The following is an 18,895-nucleotide window of genomic DNA, read 5'->3' as shown; positions in this document are numbered from 1 at the left end:
GACATGTGAACCACTTTTAATCACGTACGGAGTCCCACAGGGGAGTGTACTTGGCCCACTAATATTCCTCATATACATAAACGAATTATGTGACATTGAAATTGATGGTAAAATCGTGACCTTCGCTGATGATACAGTTCTTCTGTGTCAAGCAGCCACATGGAAAGAGTTATTCATAACAGCTGAAAAAATTTTGTCAATTGTCATAAAATGGCCCTACAGAAATACTCTTTTAACGTTAACACAGTCAAAACAAAATACATCACAAATAGTATTAGCAAAGAGGCCAACCTCCTTCTAATTTGGACTTGTTTTTGTATGACTGTAAACAAACATCATCCAATTGCCAATGCGAACACATCGAAAGGGTAAAACAAATAAAATACTTAGGAGTTATTATTGATACACACTTACAATTGACTGAACACATTACTTTCATCACTAATAAACTAAAACGAGTCTTGCACCTAATAAAATCAATTAAAAACATTTTTCCACTATCAATACTCAGATCAATATATTTTGCACTGGGTCAATCCATTGCCACTTATAGCTTGGGCAAGCGCTATAAACACAATAATTGACCCAATTCAAAAAGTTCGAAAGGCAATAATAAAACTCATATTGCAAGTACCATTCTACACAGACTCAAACAAAATCTTCAAAACACTAGACGTCATGTCAATAAGACAACTTTACGCCAAAACTGCTCTCCTACACCTCATCCATAATAATCTTCATATTACAAATCAACCAAAAGCCATAATAACAGCCAGGTCCTCAACAAATAAAACACTGAACATTCCGATAACGCACACCACACACGGACAAAGACACTTTCAATACTACGCAACCAAACTCTTTAACACTATGCCCATTACTTTACAAAAATTAATGACTTCAAATACATCTACAAACTTTCTCAAAAAACATATATCGTAAACTGGATAAAAAATCAAGATATTCAATTTATTCAAAAGATTATAATTCCAAACCAAATATAACCAAAATATAATAAGTAAAATTAAATATTATACACGTTTTTCAAGAATTATCCAAAAATACATGCACCAACATATAAATGTGTGTTTTCATGTTTCAATATATGTCTGCGAAAAAAAAAAATTCTCCCAGTGAGGTGTTCACGTAACATACAATATCACCCACACACAGTTTTACCTATATCAATCTATGTTCTTTATTTTTTATACCTTTTTTCTGTACTTCAATATAAACCACTGTAATCATTTGTAAAATGTGAATTAAAGAATAGACATAAATAAATAAATATAAGTTTGAAATTGCTCTCCTGAAAAGTTGTTTTTTTTTACTTGTTCTCTTTATACTTAATAGCATTATAAATATTATGGTTTCATGTCAGTTATAAAAATCTTTTTCAGATTATAGTTTTATTTAAAAATATCCCCACTTGACATTCAATTTCACATATGTTTGCTGTTTTTGAATATATCCCAAAATAAAATACTATTTTTCAAAGCAGATGAAATCATCTTTTATATTTTAATATTACAAACGGATAAAATATGATTTAAGATTTTCAAGGCCAAAAGTATTTTTGTTATTTGTTTTTTTGGTGTTTGCCATGTTGCGCTAACTCCTTCTTTAGCCAACGTTTCGGACAGTATTGCAGTGTCCATCATCAGGGCAGATGTGTTATTAAAAAAAACTTTCTTTCACGTATTGCCATTGGCAAGAACCTAATGCGGGTACGATTGTACCACAAGGTATGCACCAAGCCTTACTGTCCAATTCTATATATTACTGTACAAAACAGACAGGGGGTTATTATATGGTGATGGTCTGGCTTGTAAGCCACACAGATCATCAGGGAATAATAATTACCCTATAAAAAAATGGGTTGATTACAAAATTCACTCTGCAAGAAGCGTAACAAGTTATCATCCAGCCACCAAATACAAAAAACAGAGAACTCACCGAATTTATCACTCGCATTGAGATTGGCAGCGATTCCTTATTCTCAAGGTTAATCTCCAAATTCGGCAGCGGACGGCAATCAGCACCATAAAACTTGCATTCGCACCATGAAAAAATAATCTGTCACGACCAGCTCTCAAGAGAGTGGAATTTAGAATAAAATTGAATTAACACATTGTAATTCTAAAAGTACTGCCGCTTTCTTGTGATAAAAATATTTTAATCTTTTAGTCTTAAATCGACCAAACAGGAATAGTGGTGCCCTCTTTTGTCAAACAATATAATTCAGATGAATCCAGCTGCTTAATGCAGAGATGACTGTATTTCATTATCACTTTATCACCTGTGGAGCAAAATCTATTCAAAACTGACCAGAGATGTCTATCCTGTCCACTATTTTTAATTTTAATTTTAAAATTTTATTTCAAACTAATTTTAAGTCTACTGCTTCTCCAACATAAAAAAATACTAAGAATAAATCCCAACCGTCCCAACGGTGATCAAACATATATTATGTTAACGTAAAACAACAAGTATGTAAACAAAAAAAAAACAAGAGACAATATAGTTTGAGTCGAGTGAAGTCAAGTTGTAACAAGAGACACATTTTTCGACTTGATGGCATATTTTGAGTCAACGGGCATCACGGATAATTTTTAAAAAAGACGATAATTTACACAACCAGTTTGGCTGTACTACGAGGGTAGGTGGGGATCACATGTATGAGGTGGAGTTCAGTTGGCATAGTCCAATATGACGTTCTTCCTCCTCCGTGAGAAGAGGCGGAGAATGGGTTTGAGGAGACAAGTGAGGATCTCCACAGAAGAGATGACGCTTACACCAAGACACAGAGCGCTGACTCCTCCAAAGGAACCTGGAAAAATGCAAAAAGACCAGTTTTAGCGACTGTGAGATATAACCTAATCCAACAGCTGTACAGGGCAACAAAAACTGACTTAATTTATGATCTAGACGTACCCCGCTACGCGTTGCTTTGGCTCGGTCTGCTGTGTAGATACAGAAACAATAGCGCGTATTGCATTTACGTCCAACAGATGGCGCTGTTTTTTTAAAATAAAAAGCATGTTTGACCAACAGATGGTGCTGTTTTTCAATATATCTATATAATATCAGTGTATAAAAGCACAAGCGTATTCGAATGCAACGTTGTGACAAAAATTCAAAGCCATCGATGAAAAACTTTCGGAGATTTAAGATTTTGAACAAACGAACATTAATATTTTTATTTATATAGATTAAATGTATTTATTAAGGCCGAGATAATTTCCGAATAGCATTCAAGCCGTGTCAATGTCAATCCCCAGTCAAACCAAAAAAAGTTACGTTTGATTGTATTTTCTACAATTATTTGTCAGAGTATACTTACCAATGAGATCTTCGAATGTGAAAATGAGGTCTTTGTGCATGATTACTTTCGGCATCTGTAGCGACAATCGCACAGAGGCGCGCCTATCGAAGATTGATCTGTACGAAGAATTCCTGTAAAGTTACATTGACAGAATTAAAGTCAGAATCTTTACGACGTAAGTGAAGAAGTCGTGTAAAATAATATTCAGCGCGCGGTCTGGCGTAATGGACGGACCTACGGTCGACTTTGCCTTAGCAGGCGTAGAAAATTGATCTTTCCGTGGCGTTTATTTGAATTATTTCTGATGAACGAATTACTAAAATCTCAAATATTTTTAGAGTGATCCCTCAGACTCACCGTCCAGAAAATTTAAATCTGACGCCTCTCGTTAATTTTAAAGTTGAAAAACGTTTTATAAAATTTTCAAACCGTTTTACATTAAATATTTTCATGGCAAGGTACTGTTTTAATTAATCTTAAATAAAAATATATTTCATACGTGGATATCGGTCTAAAAAATGTATACATTATCGTTACGAATTCTATGGAGTTAATTAAAATGTGAGCTTCGAGCAAACATTGACAGAATTAAACGTTGTTTTGTGTAACATTGAAAGAATTAAGTGTAAAACACTAAAAATGTGTGACAGAATCAAATACTCTCGGCTAGCAATCCGAGACGTTGATTGAAATGGCTTTAGCTAGATTTGGTGATCAGATCTGAATAGCCAGGCACATCTTCTATCTCTCCCCACTATCTTCAACAACACACCCCAATTGGAGGTGCCATAGTCTCACTGGCTCCAGGCGGTTAGGAGCAGTTACTACTGAGAAATTATTACTGTAGGTATATAAATATGGTAATCTTTTTAATTACTTACCATTTAATAACATCTACATATTTGATTACTTTATTTTATTAACATCTACATATTTAATTACTTTATTTTATTTACATCGACATATTTAATTACTTACATTTATTAACATCTACATATTTAATTACTTACATTAATGAACATCTACATATTTTTCTTTTATTCTATTTTTGTCTTAATTGTTTCATTAAGTTCAGTTTTCTTTTCTTTTCACTACATGGGACCTTACTAATGAACATGTTTTAAATTTTGCCCATCTGATAAATCACCATTAATGAATGGAATATCATATTTTATCATTTGTGTTAAATTAAACACTTTTTTAGTGAGTGGGTTATTATATGTACTTTAATTACATAAATAAACAGAAAAATATAAAAAAAATACCTTAATGAAAAAGGAAATGATGGCTCTTTGTAAAATAGTGAGCATAATCTATTGTAACTTTATAGTCAGCCATTTAATACCGCCGGTGTGCCGTGCTGTACATATATTATGTTTTCATGGTAATTTGACACCCTCGAAATTAAAATTTGGGCATATACTTTTTTTAATATTTTCTATTAGTCCAAGTTATAAATAAATATATTTAATTAGGATACAAAGTATTTCTTATTTTGTCTTCAAATGCAGTCATGTAGATTTAATAAACATAAAAATTAAACTTAGAAATGTGCTGTGTTTTTTTGTGGTTTTCCGAATTTTTTTAATTGTTCCTTGAAGCTCTGTATTTTTATTTTTCTATGTAGATAAATATATACAGAAAAAGGTAATAAAGATAAACTATAAACAAAAAGGTAAGAAAGATAAACTATAAGCAAAGTAAGGTAATAAAGATAAACTATATACAAAGAAAGGTAATAATGATAAACTAAATACCAAATAGATAATAAAGATAAACTATATACCAAATAGATAATAAAGATAAACTATATACAAAAATGCTAATAAAGATAAACTATATACAAATAAAGGTTATAAAGATAAACTTTATACAACAAAGGAAATAAAGATAAACTATATACAAACAAAGGTAATAAAGATAAACTATATACTAATAAAGGTAATAAAGATAAAATATATACAAAAAAGGTTAAAATGATAAACTATATACAAAAAGGTAATAATGATAAAGTATATACAAAAAGGTAATAATGATAAAGTATATACAAAAAGGTAATAATGGTAAAGTATATACGAAAAAGGGTAATAAAGGTAAAGTATAATAATATTTGGCTAATTTAAATGGCACCGTTTCCGTGAAAAATCACATCAAGGGCGATGAACAAATTTTGGGGGTCTATGTCAGCTAGAAAAAAATTTGAGGGTCCACGAGATTCAAATGGGGGTACATACGAGCGGACCCCCATTTATCTCAACTCAATATTTAGGAGTTCCGTAAATGACACAATACACCTAACACAAATAACACAGTTTACGTAATACTAATAATAGACTGAGAAATTACTTATTTGATATTTGTATGTTTATATATCGTAAAGTTGTTAATTGAGGTATTGTTACGAAATACAATCACTCTATACATTAAAAGGTACAATCACCCTGTAGCAACATTTGTCACCCCACTCCGGCAGACCAAGCGCCCAGATGGTCAAACACGTGGACAATCGCCCGAGCCGCGAGAGTCAGAATTCTCCAGTGTTGCCAACTCAACTACTTCAAAATATGCTAGAGTGATGGGAAAAATATGCCAGAAATATGCTAAATTCCTTTAAAAAATGCCAAAAAAAGCTAACATAAATTTAACTTAGAAATAAAATCAGTGAAATAAAATATCAATATCTTCATCTTCTTCTTCTTCATTAACAGCAGCTGATGTGGAAGGCTGAGAGACGGAGTCGTAACTTTCTTTGGTCCCAATGCAGCGTAGTACTTCGTCAGGAACAGTGTAAGAATAACAGCACTTTCCTGATCTCTTTAGGCCAAATCTCACGTACAAAATGACATTCAGGGTTCTCACCGCCAAACGATTTCGGAGTTTTATTTGACTAGACTCATTTGGCTAAATACACGTTCAATGTCCGCATTTGAATGCGGTAATGTTAAAATAGACATTTTAAACTGACATAAATCACCAAAAGGGTTATTATTAGCTGCATCTTTATATTGCATGACTTCATTCCAAAACTCTACAGTGGAAGTCAAGGATTCCCATTTAATGTGAACTATGTTTCTCTTTTGAGACACCAGCTTTTCAATCGTAGGTTCATTTTATCAGAACTCTTGGGCTATTTTTACAATGGATGGTTTTACTACTTTTAAAGTATCTTTATCTTTATCGCCCGAAAAAGTGCTGTCCATAGTGCAAGTGAGGTGGGGAGACCGACAAAGTTATCGATATCATTTTTGTTAGTTAAAAAATTGGTTTTTATTATTTCCATTTTTCTGTAAAAATAAGCTAAATAAATATGCTATATGCTAAAAGCATAATAGTTATGCTAAACATGGAGTAATTATGCCAAATTTAGCATATAATATGCTAACTTGGCAACACTGGAATTCTCCGCGCTTCGAAAACAGTCGGGAGCCACCCGCCGTCGTGCGAGCTGTGCCCCGTGCCGAACACTTATTAAAGCTCTCAGCATGACGCTAAAAACAAAGTCACGCGTAGTTTACGTATTTTTAACAAACTCATAATTGTTGTAATTAATATTATGCAATACCAGTCTCAACATGTTTTGGATTCATTATTTAAACTCGCCCGTCGGACCCGTACCTCGGTTATATTCACGAGCGAACATCCTGCCTTGGCGATTCAGTAAGCATCTTTAGTATTTAGTATTTAGCATCTTTTGTGTTCAAGACGGTAAATTCATGTAAAATTCCCTGTTTCACCCTGTCGTTTCTTTAGAGAGGGAGAGAGTTAATTTTAACGATGTTAGAGAGTGAGAGATTCTATTTTACCGTGTGTTTCTTTAGAGAGTTTAAATATACCTGTGTCCTTTTATATTTATGAGTAATAATTGAATTGACCTTCCCAATCCCTGACCGATGGACGAAGAAATGAGCTGGAAAGTTCCCCACCCCTGATGGATTCGAGTCCTCATCTGTTCTACTTTTTACACTGAGCTAGCAAATTACACTACACCCTGGTTCAATTCCAAGATGGGTTTTAACAAATACATAGCAGTATATAGATAGAGTCTACGTTCCTTTTCTCGTCAGAATTAATACATTGAAGCAAAACATTACACATTGGAAGCCGCGAATTTTCCTAGTTCCTCAACATGTTTTCGAAAAACGTCCAGGGTAATAATGACGTACAATATTTAGATGTACTTCACACAGACTTCAAAACTAAGTTTGAGGACATTTTGATTGTGGAAATGGAATGTTGAAGAACCGGATATCATATGACAAGAAGAACTGATCGGAATAAGCGGTAACAAAGAACGTAAGGGGCAGTTTTGTAGGGCCAGCTACAGAAAGAAATCCCCGTTCCTTATCCTGCTTCATTTTCATTTGGTTTAATACCTCACAAAGGCAGATTACGCTATAGCGTTTTATATATCTCCAAATTGCTCGTTATTCAGACCTGTCACACCTTAAAAGATGATGTGTTATACGTGTGGACGTGGTGACGATATGCCCTGTGATCTGCTAGCCAGGCCATGATTGAAAATTATGCAACCCCCTCTTCTACCTACGGCAGTTTCGGAACAATTTACGGAGCGCCATAATTACGCGGCTGTCATCTGTCAAAGTGACAGATCCAGTACAAAAAAAAATGTATTCCGCAGCAGTTCCCCAATTGATCAACTATAATTGACCCACGGAATGTTCGAGAAACCAACAAGACTCCAAACGAAAAATCATAATCGTCAGGTAAAGGCTTCTTTTTCTCAATCCTCGTATTTCCTTTTGATAGAAACACGATTGATTGATCTTCTCTTTTTCATTTAAATACAGTTCTTTTTAAATAGTAATTGGGTAGCAAGCAGCTGCCAATATTTTACTGGTGTTGGGCGTATTATTAATATTTAAGGATATTAGCCCTTAGTAATTAGGTTGGATGGTTGACTGACCAGAGATTGGTGCGCTTATCGTGCGGCACATAGTTGATCTCCGTGCATTGCGGTACACACGCGCACTTGGCCAAGTTGGAGGGCAGGTTGATGAGTATCTCCATGCTGCGTCCTAAACACGCCATGCCCTTTGCATCGCACGGCTTTCCATCTGCAATCAATTGGTTAGGGGTCAATTAGTTCTCTCAGTCTCAGGTACCTATCCGGGGGGGTCAACTTAGAGCCCCCCTCTCTCCCATTCTTCCCCCGGGAGAAACTCGCATAGGTGTTCATTCATCAACCCGTCAAGCTAATTTGTTCGGTTTTGCAAACAAACTGCTATTCCCGAGTCAATTTATTTGTTTTTAGGAACAGCTCATATATGGTATCTTAGAAATCGTTGTGTCTACCTTACAGTCATAGTGAGAAATATTATCTAAACGGTGCTAGAAAGAGAAAACACTACACTTTATATTCAAATCTAGAAGTTAATTTTATAATAATCTCAATGTGGCCTTCTCTTAAACCGAAGATTCCGATTTGAGACCGAAATTTGAGAAAAGAAAAAAAACTTTGTGAATTTTTCATAAATAATTTTTAGATGAAACGATAAAAAAGTAAGGTAACGGTAATGTTTATAATACATTTGTTTACTAAAGTGTTTGTTTTATTTTCGTTATTCGTGATTTTTGTTCAGTGTTTAGACGACAAAACGTAAGGTGAGCCATTTAAAAAAAAATTGTTTTCGCGTTAAAAATCTTAATAAAATAAAATTTATTTCTGCACCTTTCAAAAATAGTTGTTAGTTTGTGGTTAAGTAAAAAATAATTTAATTTTTTTGAATTTTATTGCAAAGCGGAAATACACTCGATTTTTTTACCTTCTGACAACGTCAGAATTTTGTTCAATGTTCAATGTGCCGGAGACCTGATGGATTAAGCACAGGCAATTTCAGTGTTCCGGCAATCAAATTTACACTAACATAAGTTTAATTCAGCCGGTTTAAATTCTTTTCTGCATTTTATGTTTGGTTAAAAATAAGAATAAATTTTTGGTCTTATCTGATTTTTAAAAACCGGTGCAACTCCGGGGACTTCAGCTAGTGTGTTATGTTCATTATAAAGTCACCAATCAGTGGCTAAGTTGGCATCACGTGTGGTTCCACCCAGCCGTAGTGCATTAAATTCCTCGGCTGGCTAAGTCCTCCATCACGACACAAGCAACATTTTCCGCTTACTGTGATGGTGGTAAGAGATTTTTGAATATTGTCAGGTTATTTGTAACCCGGGATTGTTTGTCTTTCTTAAAAAATAAATGGAAAGAGACTTACCGCCGACAATGTAGAAAAAGGGTCTACAACCGCAGAAGACTATGGACATCCTACTTCTGCAGTCTATCTGGCAGAGGGCATTGCTGTAGGCCTATTAAAGGAGAAAGAAATCAATGTTTATCATTGTTGTAGGCCTATTAAAGGACAGAGAAATCAATGTTTATTTTACCACTAGACCAAATTATTCTTCTCTCTCGCTCGAGGACATGTTCCAGTAGGTTCCACCCGATTACTTTAACTTACCCTTTTTAGGGGCTTTTACAAATTATTTGTAATAAATAATATGGTTTTATTAATGTGGCTGTACATAAATTTAAAACAAAATCATCCCACCCCGGTCTGTGCATTTCTAATCAAGAGAGTATTGTAGGTTAGGTATGCCTAGGACATTGATTTCTTGTATAATGGACGGAATACATTAATCTCCTCAGATTCAAGATCGTATTGAAATCTAGTTTCCTCACCGGTATGGTAGACGATATTTTCTCCGAGGGATAGCGGCAGCCACGCTGCGACCTCGCCAGGCCTCTGACAGCGCTGCCCGAGCGGACCTGCAGAGCCCGGAACACCCCTTCCACCTCCTGACCCCCCTCCACCGGGCCCAGGGACGCGCTGGTGGTCTCAGCTATCTCCCACGGAGAGTGAACGTAATACTGGAAACAAAACATATTAATATTATATTTGGTATTCATATGGTGCTGCTAAAACTAATATGAACCCTGTAAGACAGCAAAATAGCCTCAATTAAATATCCCTCCATGAAACATATTAAATAATCCCCAAATATGAATATTTAAGCTGAGGCGTTTAAATGGCCCAAACAATGAAGGTTTTCTACCCTTAGTAAATAATAAAAGTAATTTATGCACGCGGCGTATTTCTATCTAAAGCGTTGTGACAATAAATTGCCCAACTGTTAATAGAAAGATTCACTATCCTGAAAGTGATGCCTTGGAATGATGACAAACGAAAACCAAATTCACAATGAAATAGCAGGTTTTTGAAATTCATGTAACGATAATGATTTTCAATTTCTTTGTCTAAAGGAACTTTTCACCACCATACATTATGCGTTCTTGCAAGTACTAAGCAATTTAGTGCTCATTTAAATAGTGGAAAAATCCTTAAGATATGTTAAAAATATTGTGAATATTGTTTATAATTATTGTTATGGTGCTGAACCAATGACGTAGGGCATGGACAAAATGTTTTTTCTCAGAGTTAAGTGTGTGGATTTAATTTTTTTAAATGAGGGAAGTCTCTCTTCGAGTAGGACACCAGAATATGGACAACGTTTCTCCTGCTGCAATTTTTAGAGGGGATTCCAGTTTTGCTAAGGATAAGGAATTGTCGTTTACCCTAAAATTATTAATGACTTTTTCGTTAACTGCGGTTCCCGTTCTTTGTAAAGAATTGGCGTTTTAAAACACAAAAATATTTCAGCTAAACAGAGCGGTGAGTGCAATACTCTGTCTGCCATATAAAAGCATACATCTAGATAAATTATATGACATTATTTTAGACTATTTAGCATCTGTACTACGGTAGCTTGAGGGAAATTCTCCATCTACGGTGAGGGGTGAGCCTTGCAATTGGGCGACGGCCTGGACAAGAGTATTTTCCGATCAATACTCTGTGGCGCATCAAGCCAGCAATCCCATGCACCCCTCTGCAAACATCTGTGAGGCACTGCATCGCTAAGGGAACGAAAAACGCCCTGCATGCGTGGTCGTACTGTACTCTGAGTGTGTTCATAACGCCTTGTGTATACCTTGTCCATTGTTTGGTAGAGTAAAAGCTCGTACAGTATGTCTGGAATACTGGATTTTTAAGGTTAAGGACAAATCCTTCCAAGTAGAACTGGAATCGCCCCTCAGGGGTCTATCTAAAATCAAGTAAGTTTAAGGATTATGGATAACTTACCGTCCCGGTGGAGTTATCGATACTCAGTTTGGCGGAACACTGGCGGCCCATGTAATGGCACGAAAACAGACTCTCTTCTGGGAAAACGCTGGAGAAGGCGTTAGGCGTGTTCTGCTGCAGTTGCCAAGTCTCCACGCTCTGGTATCTGGAAAATACTCATTATTGACAGTTATTAAGGTTGGTAAACGATAAGAGACTATGGCATCCTCACGTGCCGTATGTTGTGAGGCTGATGGTGTGTGGGGAAGAGGAAAATTGGGATGTAATATTCGATTCCTCTTTCTACTACAGGGTTCTACTTAAGGATAAGGAACTGTTCCTAATCTTCAAATTAACTACTTTTGCATTGTTATCCTAGGGAACTGGAGGCAAATTCCCGTTCTTCATATTTAGCTAAGGAATGTACCTTTCCCTCTCGTTTTAGTTTTGGCATTAGGATAAAGAACGGGAAATTGCCTCATGGAATCGCAGTAAACGAAAAAGTCGTTAATTTTATGGCTATGGACAAATCTTTTGTCATCCGAGAAAAGGAATCGCAGTTAATGGAAAATATGTTAACAATTTCAAGATTAAACGATAAGGAATTGTCCTTAACCTCAATGAAAGACTTTTGACGGTAGAAAATAAAAATAAATATAAAAAATAAACTGGGTTACAAATAAGTAACTGTACTTGACCTTAAAATAAACTACCGTTTACAGCATAATAAAGTAGGCAATAATTCTTTACTCTTAAGTAAACGTTTCGATTCTTAATTATGGTTTATTTTACCTTGAGAAGACTGAGTTGAACGTCCTGCAGATGCCCATCTCCGTCATGACTGGCACCCAGACCTCAACGTGTCCGGGCTCGTGCAGACTGACGCTGAGTCCTGTGGGTGGTGACACTGCCACGGCCACGGACATGAGCTCCACGCCCTTCAGAGTGGCATCGTTCTCGTACTTCCAGAAGAGACGCAGGTTGGCGCGGAAGGAGACGGAAGCCACCAGGCGGATAAAGCCAATGTAATACTCGTAGCGGTCCTCATCAGAGCGGCTCACGTTCCATGTCCTGGATAAATTGAATTTTTTATTACTTATTAGATTCCTTGTATAAACCTATACTTCTTCTAGATCGTATCGAAATGTCTTAAAAACAGTGTGGATTTCACATTTTACCTTTCTAAAACTTCCTTTCCTTAAATAGACACACAGTATCCCCAAAGATGATATAGGCTCTGAGGGAAATTATTGTCCTCAGGGCCTCTTGTGTGGGGTTAATGGTAAAAAAATGGATACCGTTTCAAAATGTGTTTGCATCGTTAAAAAAATCTGTCAATTCAAAATGAACAGAAAAAACAAATAACATACATAGAGTAAAGAACGAATAACAATTAACAAAGAACAATTGGATATTTAACATAGCACATAAAACAGAGAATAAAGAGCAAAAAACAATTAGCAAAAAAAGTAAAAATATAAAGAAACAATAAACAAATAGCAAGAACAAAGAAAAATAAACAATATAACATAGAAGAAAGAACTTTGGGGATCTGGTAAGGAGACAATGAAAGATAAATTTTGTGTTGTGTTACAGCATTTATTCTGAGTCAGTAGAGTTGCGCAGTGAGTCGATAACGTGGAGTCTTCCGGGTACTCCAGTGTGAATAAGGTAGCCGATGGTGCGATGGACCTGGTCGGCAGACGATGCCGCGGGGCCGAGGCACAGATCGGCAAAGGTTTCGCAGGGTCTAGGCGCGTGAGGTCAGCGCTATCCAGGAATGATAGCCGGGACCAGGGCGCTGACGTGATCACTAGGAGTCTATATTGATTCGTAGTCCGTGCAGAGCCGGGTGTAGGTTAACTAGATCCTGTAGCGGCGCGGTGCGCGGCTCAGTACGCAGCAAGCGATCACTGAGCTCGCGATTGGACACTCGAAAAACTGCTAATTAATGACTGACTAAGTACATCTCGCGAACCTCATTATATAGCCACCCGGTGCGCCGAGAAAATTTCAGACATGTAGGTAGGAACGCCGAACGTTCGCATTGCGTCTAGAGTGTTCCCGCTACAGTGCGTTTTGCATTGGTGAGCGTTCCAGAATATTCTCGTAGCATCGCTACAGAATAAATAACAAAAAATGAATAAATAAGAAAGAACAAAGAATTTAGAACAAAAAACAAAGTGAAAGCAACGCGCAGTAATTATTTCTGACACGGAGTAATAATTACAGTTTGATGTAGTCCTCGGCCAGGGTCTCGTCCACGCGGTCAGTCAGGCAGACGGTGACCGCCGGGAATGTGGTGGACCACTCGCGAAAGTTCTTCTTGATGGACACCACGGTGGGGTTGAGGGTGTACCGGTTCAGCTGCGCCTTGCACAACAAGCCCGCGCTGTAGGTGGCCACCACCATAGACACCACCCAGAACAGCCTGCCAATTCAAACACACCATTATTATAGTTACAGAAAAAAACTCAACTGCGGCATAATATTAATTTCATTTAAGTGCTCGACAATTGCCGAATTTTTTTTTATTTTTATATTTACTCCACACAGGAGGCCCTGAAGAAAATAATTTCCCTCAGGGCCTATGTCATCTTTGGGGATGCTGTGTGGAGGGTCTTTTTGTGGATTTGTCCGGATGGTCGAGTTTGCGCGCTCGAAAGTGACAGATGGATCTGAGAACACCTCGAGCGTGCAACAATGACTTATTATATATTTCAATTAAGTACTCGGCGATAAAATGCCGATTTATCCGGATCAATCAGCAATAATTTGCCGATTCAAGTCCTGGAAGACCCAAAAAGCATCGAGCACGCCTAATTATGACGGAAATTGAAATCCGCTAGAAATTCTTTAATATTGGTTGGGACGACGGGGATAAGCTTAATGGTTTTTGGTATATAGTACTTGGCGGTAACGCTAAAACTAAACGCCGATAACCACATTAATCTCACTAAGTATTATACTTAAATACCGGCCCATACATAAACACACACTTCACCACAATCTATATACACATTTGCACTGATGGTGGACAATTGACACCGTAACGCAGTCCGAAACGTAGGCTAAAGAAGGAGAAAAATCATGGGTTATTATATTCGTAAGATTTGTGAAACTGACAACATTTATTAATAAATATATATGCCTCATAACCCTAAAAGAACCCTCCCCTACCCCTACCACTTTCTTCAAAGAAATTTACCTTTTAAGCTCAAGGTTAATCGTGACGTTCGTTATAATCTACGTGTTCACAGATGGCGTTAACTTAATTATTTGATTAAAATACGGTTCTTGCAAATCATGCTTCATAATAAAGACGATTGTTTTTGTTTGCGCCATACATACGTAATATGAATATAAATAAATAGTTTTGTCCGTATGAAAACTCTTTGAAAGTCTGGTTAGGTGGTGCCAGATGAAAGACGGCGGTAAAGGTCACAGGGTGTATTTGAGACAGGTAGCCGTGATGAGAGTTGACTTAGGACTGATGATGTACTCTCCGGATGCAGGCGGTGATGTGCTGGTCAAGCGCGGGTCAGTGAGTCGACGCCGCTGCTGGTGACCGGACTCGTTGACGGTCAGGAACTGGCGAAGAACGTGGGTCTTCAGGTACTCCAGTGCTGACGGGAAAGCCAAAGGTGCGGTTGACCTTGTAGGCGGTTGTACGGGAGGTGCGTAGACCAGAGAGGATGCTGCGTGGTCTATGTGCATGGATGTCCGGATGTAGCGCTGGCCAGGGACGGTGGCCGGGGCCAAGGCGCTATGATGATGTATATATATATATATATTTTTTTTTACTATTTTAATATATCCCGATGGAGTCCATGGTTGAACCGAGCGGAGCCGGGAATGTGGTCCTATCACTCGTTGTGCCTTGTTAAATGACGGCTGATTGATGACTGACTGACTGCTCGCTGCGTTGGGCCCATTTATACAGAACGGCCGACGGAAACAGTAGGTAGGCAAGATCGCAAGTAAAACGGAGACAATCGCTCAGTCTGGGTCCTACTGGAACTTTCGTTGGCGCTGCTATTATTCCTAGGCAACAGGCTAGAACCTTCTCGTGAGTTGGCGTAATGTGCCAGATCAACTTGCAACGTATTGTCGTAGGTAGCTCTAGACGTTGCGAGTAGGTAATCACTCGCAAGTAGATAGGTAGGTCGTGTTGTTTACAATTATCGAGACAATCTGAATTATTTTCTCGCTACAAATCAATTCTTCCTAGAAAGGCATACAAATACAATATTGGATTTAATCACCGCTAATATATTGTATTTGTATGCCTTTCTAGGAAGAATTGAGTTTGTATACAGAAAAGAACAACAGGGTTTTCCAATAAGAGGTGTTATTTTGAGTTTCGTTGCTTGTGTGGCACGTAGCGCCGTCTTGTTGAAAGTAAACGTTGTCCAGATCAATACCATCCTCTTCCAGCCATAAAAAAATCATTAATTATCTCTCGATAGCGCAATCCATTCACCGTAACTGTTGCTCCAGCCTCATTTTCGAAAAAGTAAGGCCCAATGACTCCGCCGGACCATAAACCGCACCAAACAGTCACACGTTGAGGATAAAGAGGCTTTTTTAACAATAACCCTTGGGTTTTTAGAGCCCCAGATTCGACAATTTTGCTTGTTGTCGAAGCCACCGAGGTGGAAATGGGCCTCATCACTCAAGATGATTTGAATTTGATTCACAAGTGAATTTTAATAATTTCAATGCGTTGTTGAAGCGTTTACCGTTCCATTTTTATCAATGGTGTAGTTTCTACTTGTCAAATGTCAAAAAATGACAGCTTCAAAAGTAACATCTACTGAAATAGCGGGCTATTCAAAATTTCACCCCTTATTGGAAAACCATGTATTTATTCATATTCGTATTACGTATATATGGCGCAAACAAAAAATCGTCTTTATTATGACCGGACCTCAGGTCGGTGGCATTAATTTTTACTCGGGAGATATTTTTAATTTGTATGGATATTTCAGGCGAGTAATTAATACTTATAATAATTTGTTCAACAAATACACGTTTCAAATAAATAATTATTAATTTAAAATCATATAATGCTGGTGATAAGTACCTACCTAGTTTCAATTTTTTTTTTAATTTACGCTGGAATATTTCACATTACCCACGCACCAACAGCCGCGCGCGCGCATAAAATGTACGTATTATATGTTGAGGTGACACATTACGCTATAATCTTCCTCAGGAGAGGGGGTGAGATCGATTGGGGGACTGCCGCGGAATATTTTTTTTTTGTATGGGATCTTTTTTTGAAGTGACCCACCGCTGTCCCACCCCGGTATAGGTGACTTATGGTCACCCCTTCGGAGCTCTCGCAAGAATCTAATTTTTTTGTGTAAACGACTCTACAAAATATAAGAAAGAATCTAGACCTTCAATTTCCCCGCATACAGTGTTAGGAAGCGGTATGCGAGCGCTTACAGGTAAGCAACAAATATCTCTTAACCAAGAAAGATAACAACAAAACAGAAATAAGAAAAAAAAGGTGGACATTTTGGAGAACGTAGAATTCGCAATCACTTGACAAAATCAAGAAGAAAAAAAATTAAAAGAGTAAAGTGTAGATGTATCACCACTGGAATGAAAAAAAGAGATAAGAAGCATATTGTTACAATGCAAAAAAATAAAAAGATAATGATAATAGAAAGATAAAAAAGGACATATTCAGCAACCATCACGAATATCGTGTGGTCACTGGGTAGCAGATGACCTGTAAGCAAAACAAAATAAGAAGAAAAAAGAAAAGGAAGGTGGTTCAGCGCCTCGCAGCTGGCTGTCCTGTTGGGGGATTAGTGGTGGTTGGGAAGACTGAGACGGGTCCGGATGCCGCGCCCCTAAGCCGACCTCCCGGTGGTGCCCCGAAGAAGATTGTGGGATGGTAGCGATAATACCCTAAAGACCCTAGGGAAAAAAAGCGTCGGGTAGCCGGAGGCAGGGCGGAAGGCACCAAGACCCGTACAGTCGTCCCTCTGACCACCATCCCTCCTCAGGGGTGGCGCAGATGTTTGGCAAGGTTCAAATTGGGGAAAAAAGAAAAACAGCACAGACAAACAACGGAGTTCAGTAATCACCTGAAATACATTGCAAAAGTAGAAAAAATAAAATTATCTAACTAGGTAGAATTTTTTTTTCCTGAAAACAGGAATACAAAAAGAGAAAGAGATAAAGAGTGTAAAAAAACATATAAAGAACATAAGAAAAAGTAATATAATAGTCGTGAAAAACGAGAGAGATTCATAAGAATTAAAGCGAAAAAAAAGAGAGATGAAAAAGGAAAGACAAACAAAGAAATAAAGAAAAAATATACAAATTTGTAAAGTAAAATAGAGTGAGCGGTGTCCGTGGTAGTACAGGAGCAGTACACAAGGGTTCCTGAGTTTGCAATTAGTCGGCGACTCTAAGCTCAGACCATCTCTCAACCCTCAGGTCTTATGATGACATCCAAACCATCGAGCATTTCCTCTTTTGCATCCATCATGATCTCACAGTGCCACAGAATGTGCTCAGCCGACTGGTACGTGTTTCCACAGGCACAATTTGGATGGTTAGACAGGGCGAGGCTATAAAGCCTCCCCTTGAATTCCCAATGTCCTGAGAGAAGCTGGGTGATGTGATGGTCCAGGTTAAGAAAGACTCCTTCCATTCTGCTTTTAACTAATGGAAAGAAGGAAAAAGTCCATCTTCCCATGCTTGACCTATCCCAATGGACCTGCCACTCTTTGAGTGACAGATCCCTCATCGTTCGGAGCAGTCCAGGGAGAGTTCCTGGTCCACCCGGTGTCAGAACGACACCAAGGTGGTTAGCCGGGGACCCTCGGATTAATTTCTGCTTCGCTAACACTTCCCTAATCTCTAGATCGATTGGTAGTACAGCGGCCAAAATTGGCAAAGCGTCCGAGGCAACGGTTCGGTATGCACCAGATAGTGCCAGAAGGGGAGTACGCTGACCCCTAGTGAGAGCTAGAAGTATTAAGCAGTTATCCAGGCGATGCTCCCAAACAGAGGCAGCATATGAGACTTGCGCAACATATACTCCCCTGTAGAGAGCATGAAGAGCTGGTCTGCGAAGTCCCCACTTCGCCGTGGAGATTCTTCTAAGCTTCAGGAAGAGCGCCTGTGCCCTGCTGGATACATCTTTTACATGAGTCAGAAAGGAGGACGATCGATCTAATGTGACACCTAAGTATTTGACCTTATCCACAAATTTGATATTAGAGTCTCCCATACGGATGGTAGGGTTTCTTTCCTTACTGAGAGAACCCTTCATCAGGAGACCCATTGTCTTCTGGGGAGCGAAGGTCATTTTATTCCTCTCCCCCCATTTAAGGAGGGTATCCAAACCTTCACCAGCTTTACGTTCAACTCCCTTTCTACTGTCCACAGAGACAAGAAACATGTTATC

At 37.9% G+C, this 18,895-nt stretch overlaps 1 protein-coding gene across 1 annotated transcript in view; it reads left to right on the top strand.

Annotated features, from left to right (window-relative positions):
* The first annotated feature begins 6,576 nt into the window (after positions 1–6,576).
* LOC149414151 (uncharacterized) overlaps positions 6,577–18,895 on the top strand; it is a 33,764-nt gene continuing 21,445 nt past the window's right edge. Inside the window, exon 1 of the mRNA XM_089644050.1 lies at positions 6,577–6,982. Within this exon, the coding sequence (XP_089500176.1) occupies positions 6,898–6,982 (85 nt within the window). The 5' untranslated portion in view covers positions 6,577–6,897. The remainder of the gene's footprint in view (positions 6,983–18,895) is intronic.

This window comes from Hesperophylax consimilis, chromosome 20, assembly GCF_061612785.1.
Source record: "Hesperophylax consimilis isolate HC1 chromosome 20, BYU_Hcon_1.0, whole genome shotgun sequence".
In the NCBI taxonomy this organism is placed as follows: Eukaryota; Metazoa; Arthropoda; class Insecta; order Trichoptera; family Limnephilidae; genus Hesperophylax; species Hesperophylax consimilis.
This window is presented reverse-complemented; position numbering and strand designations above follow the sequence as displayed.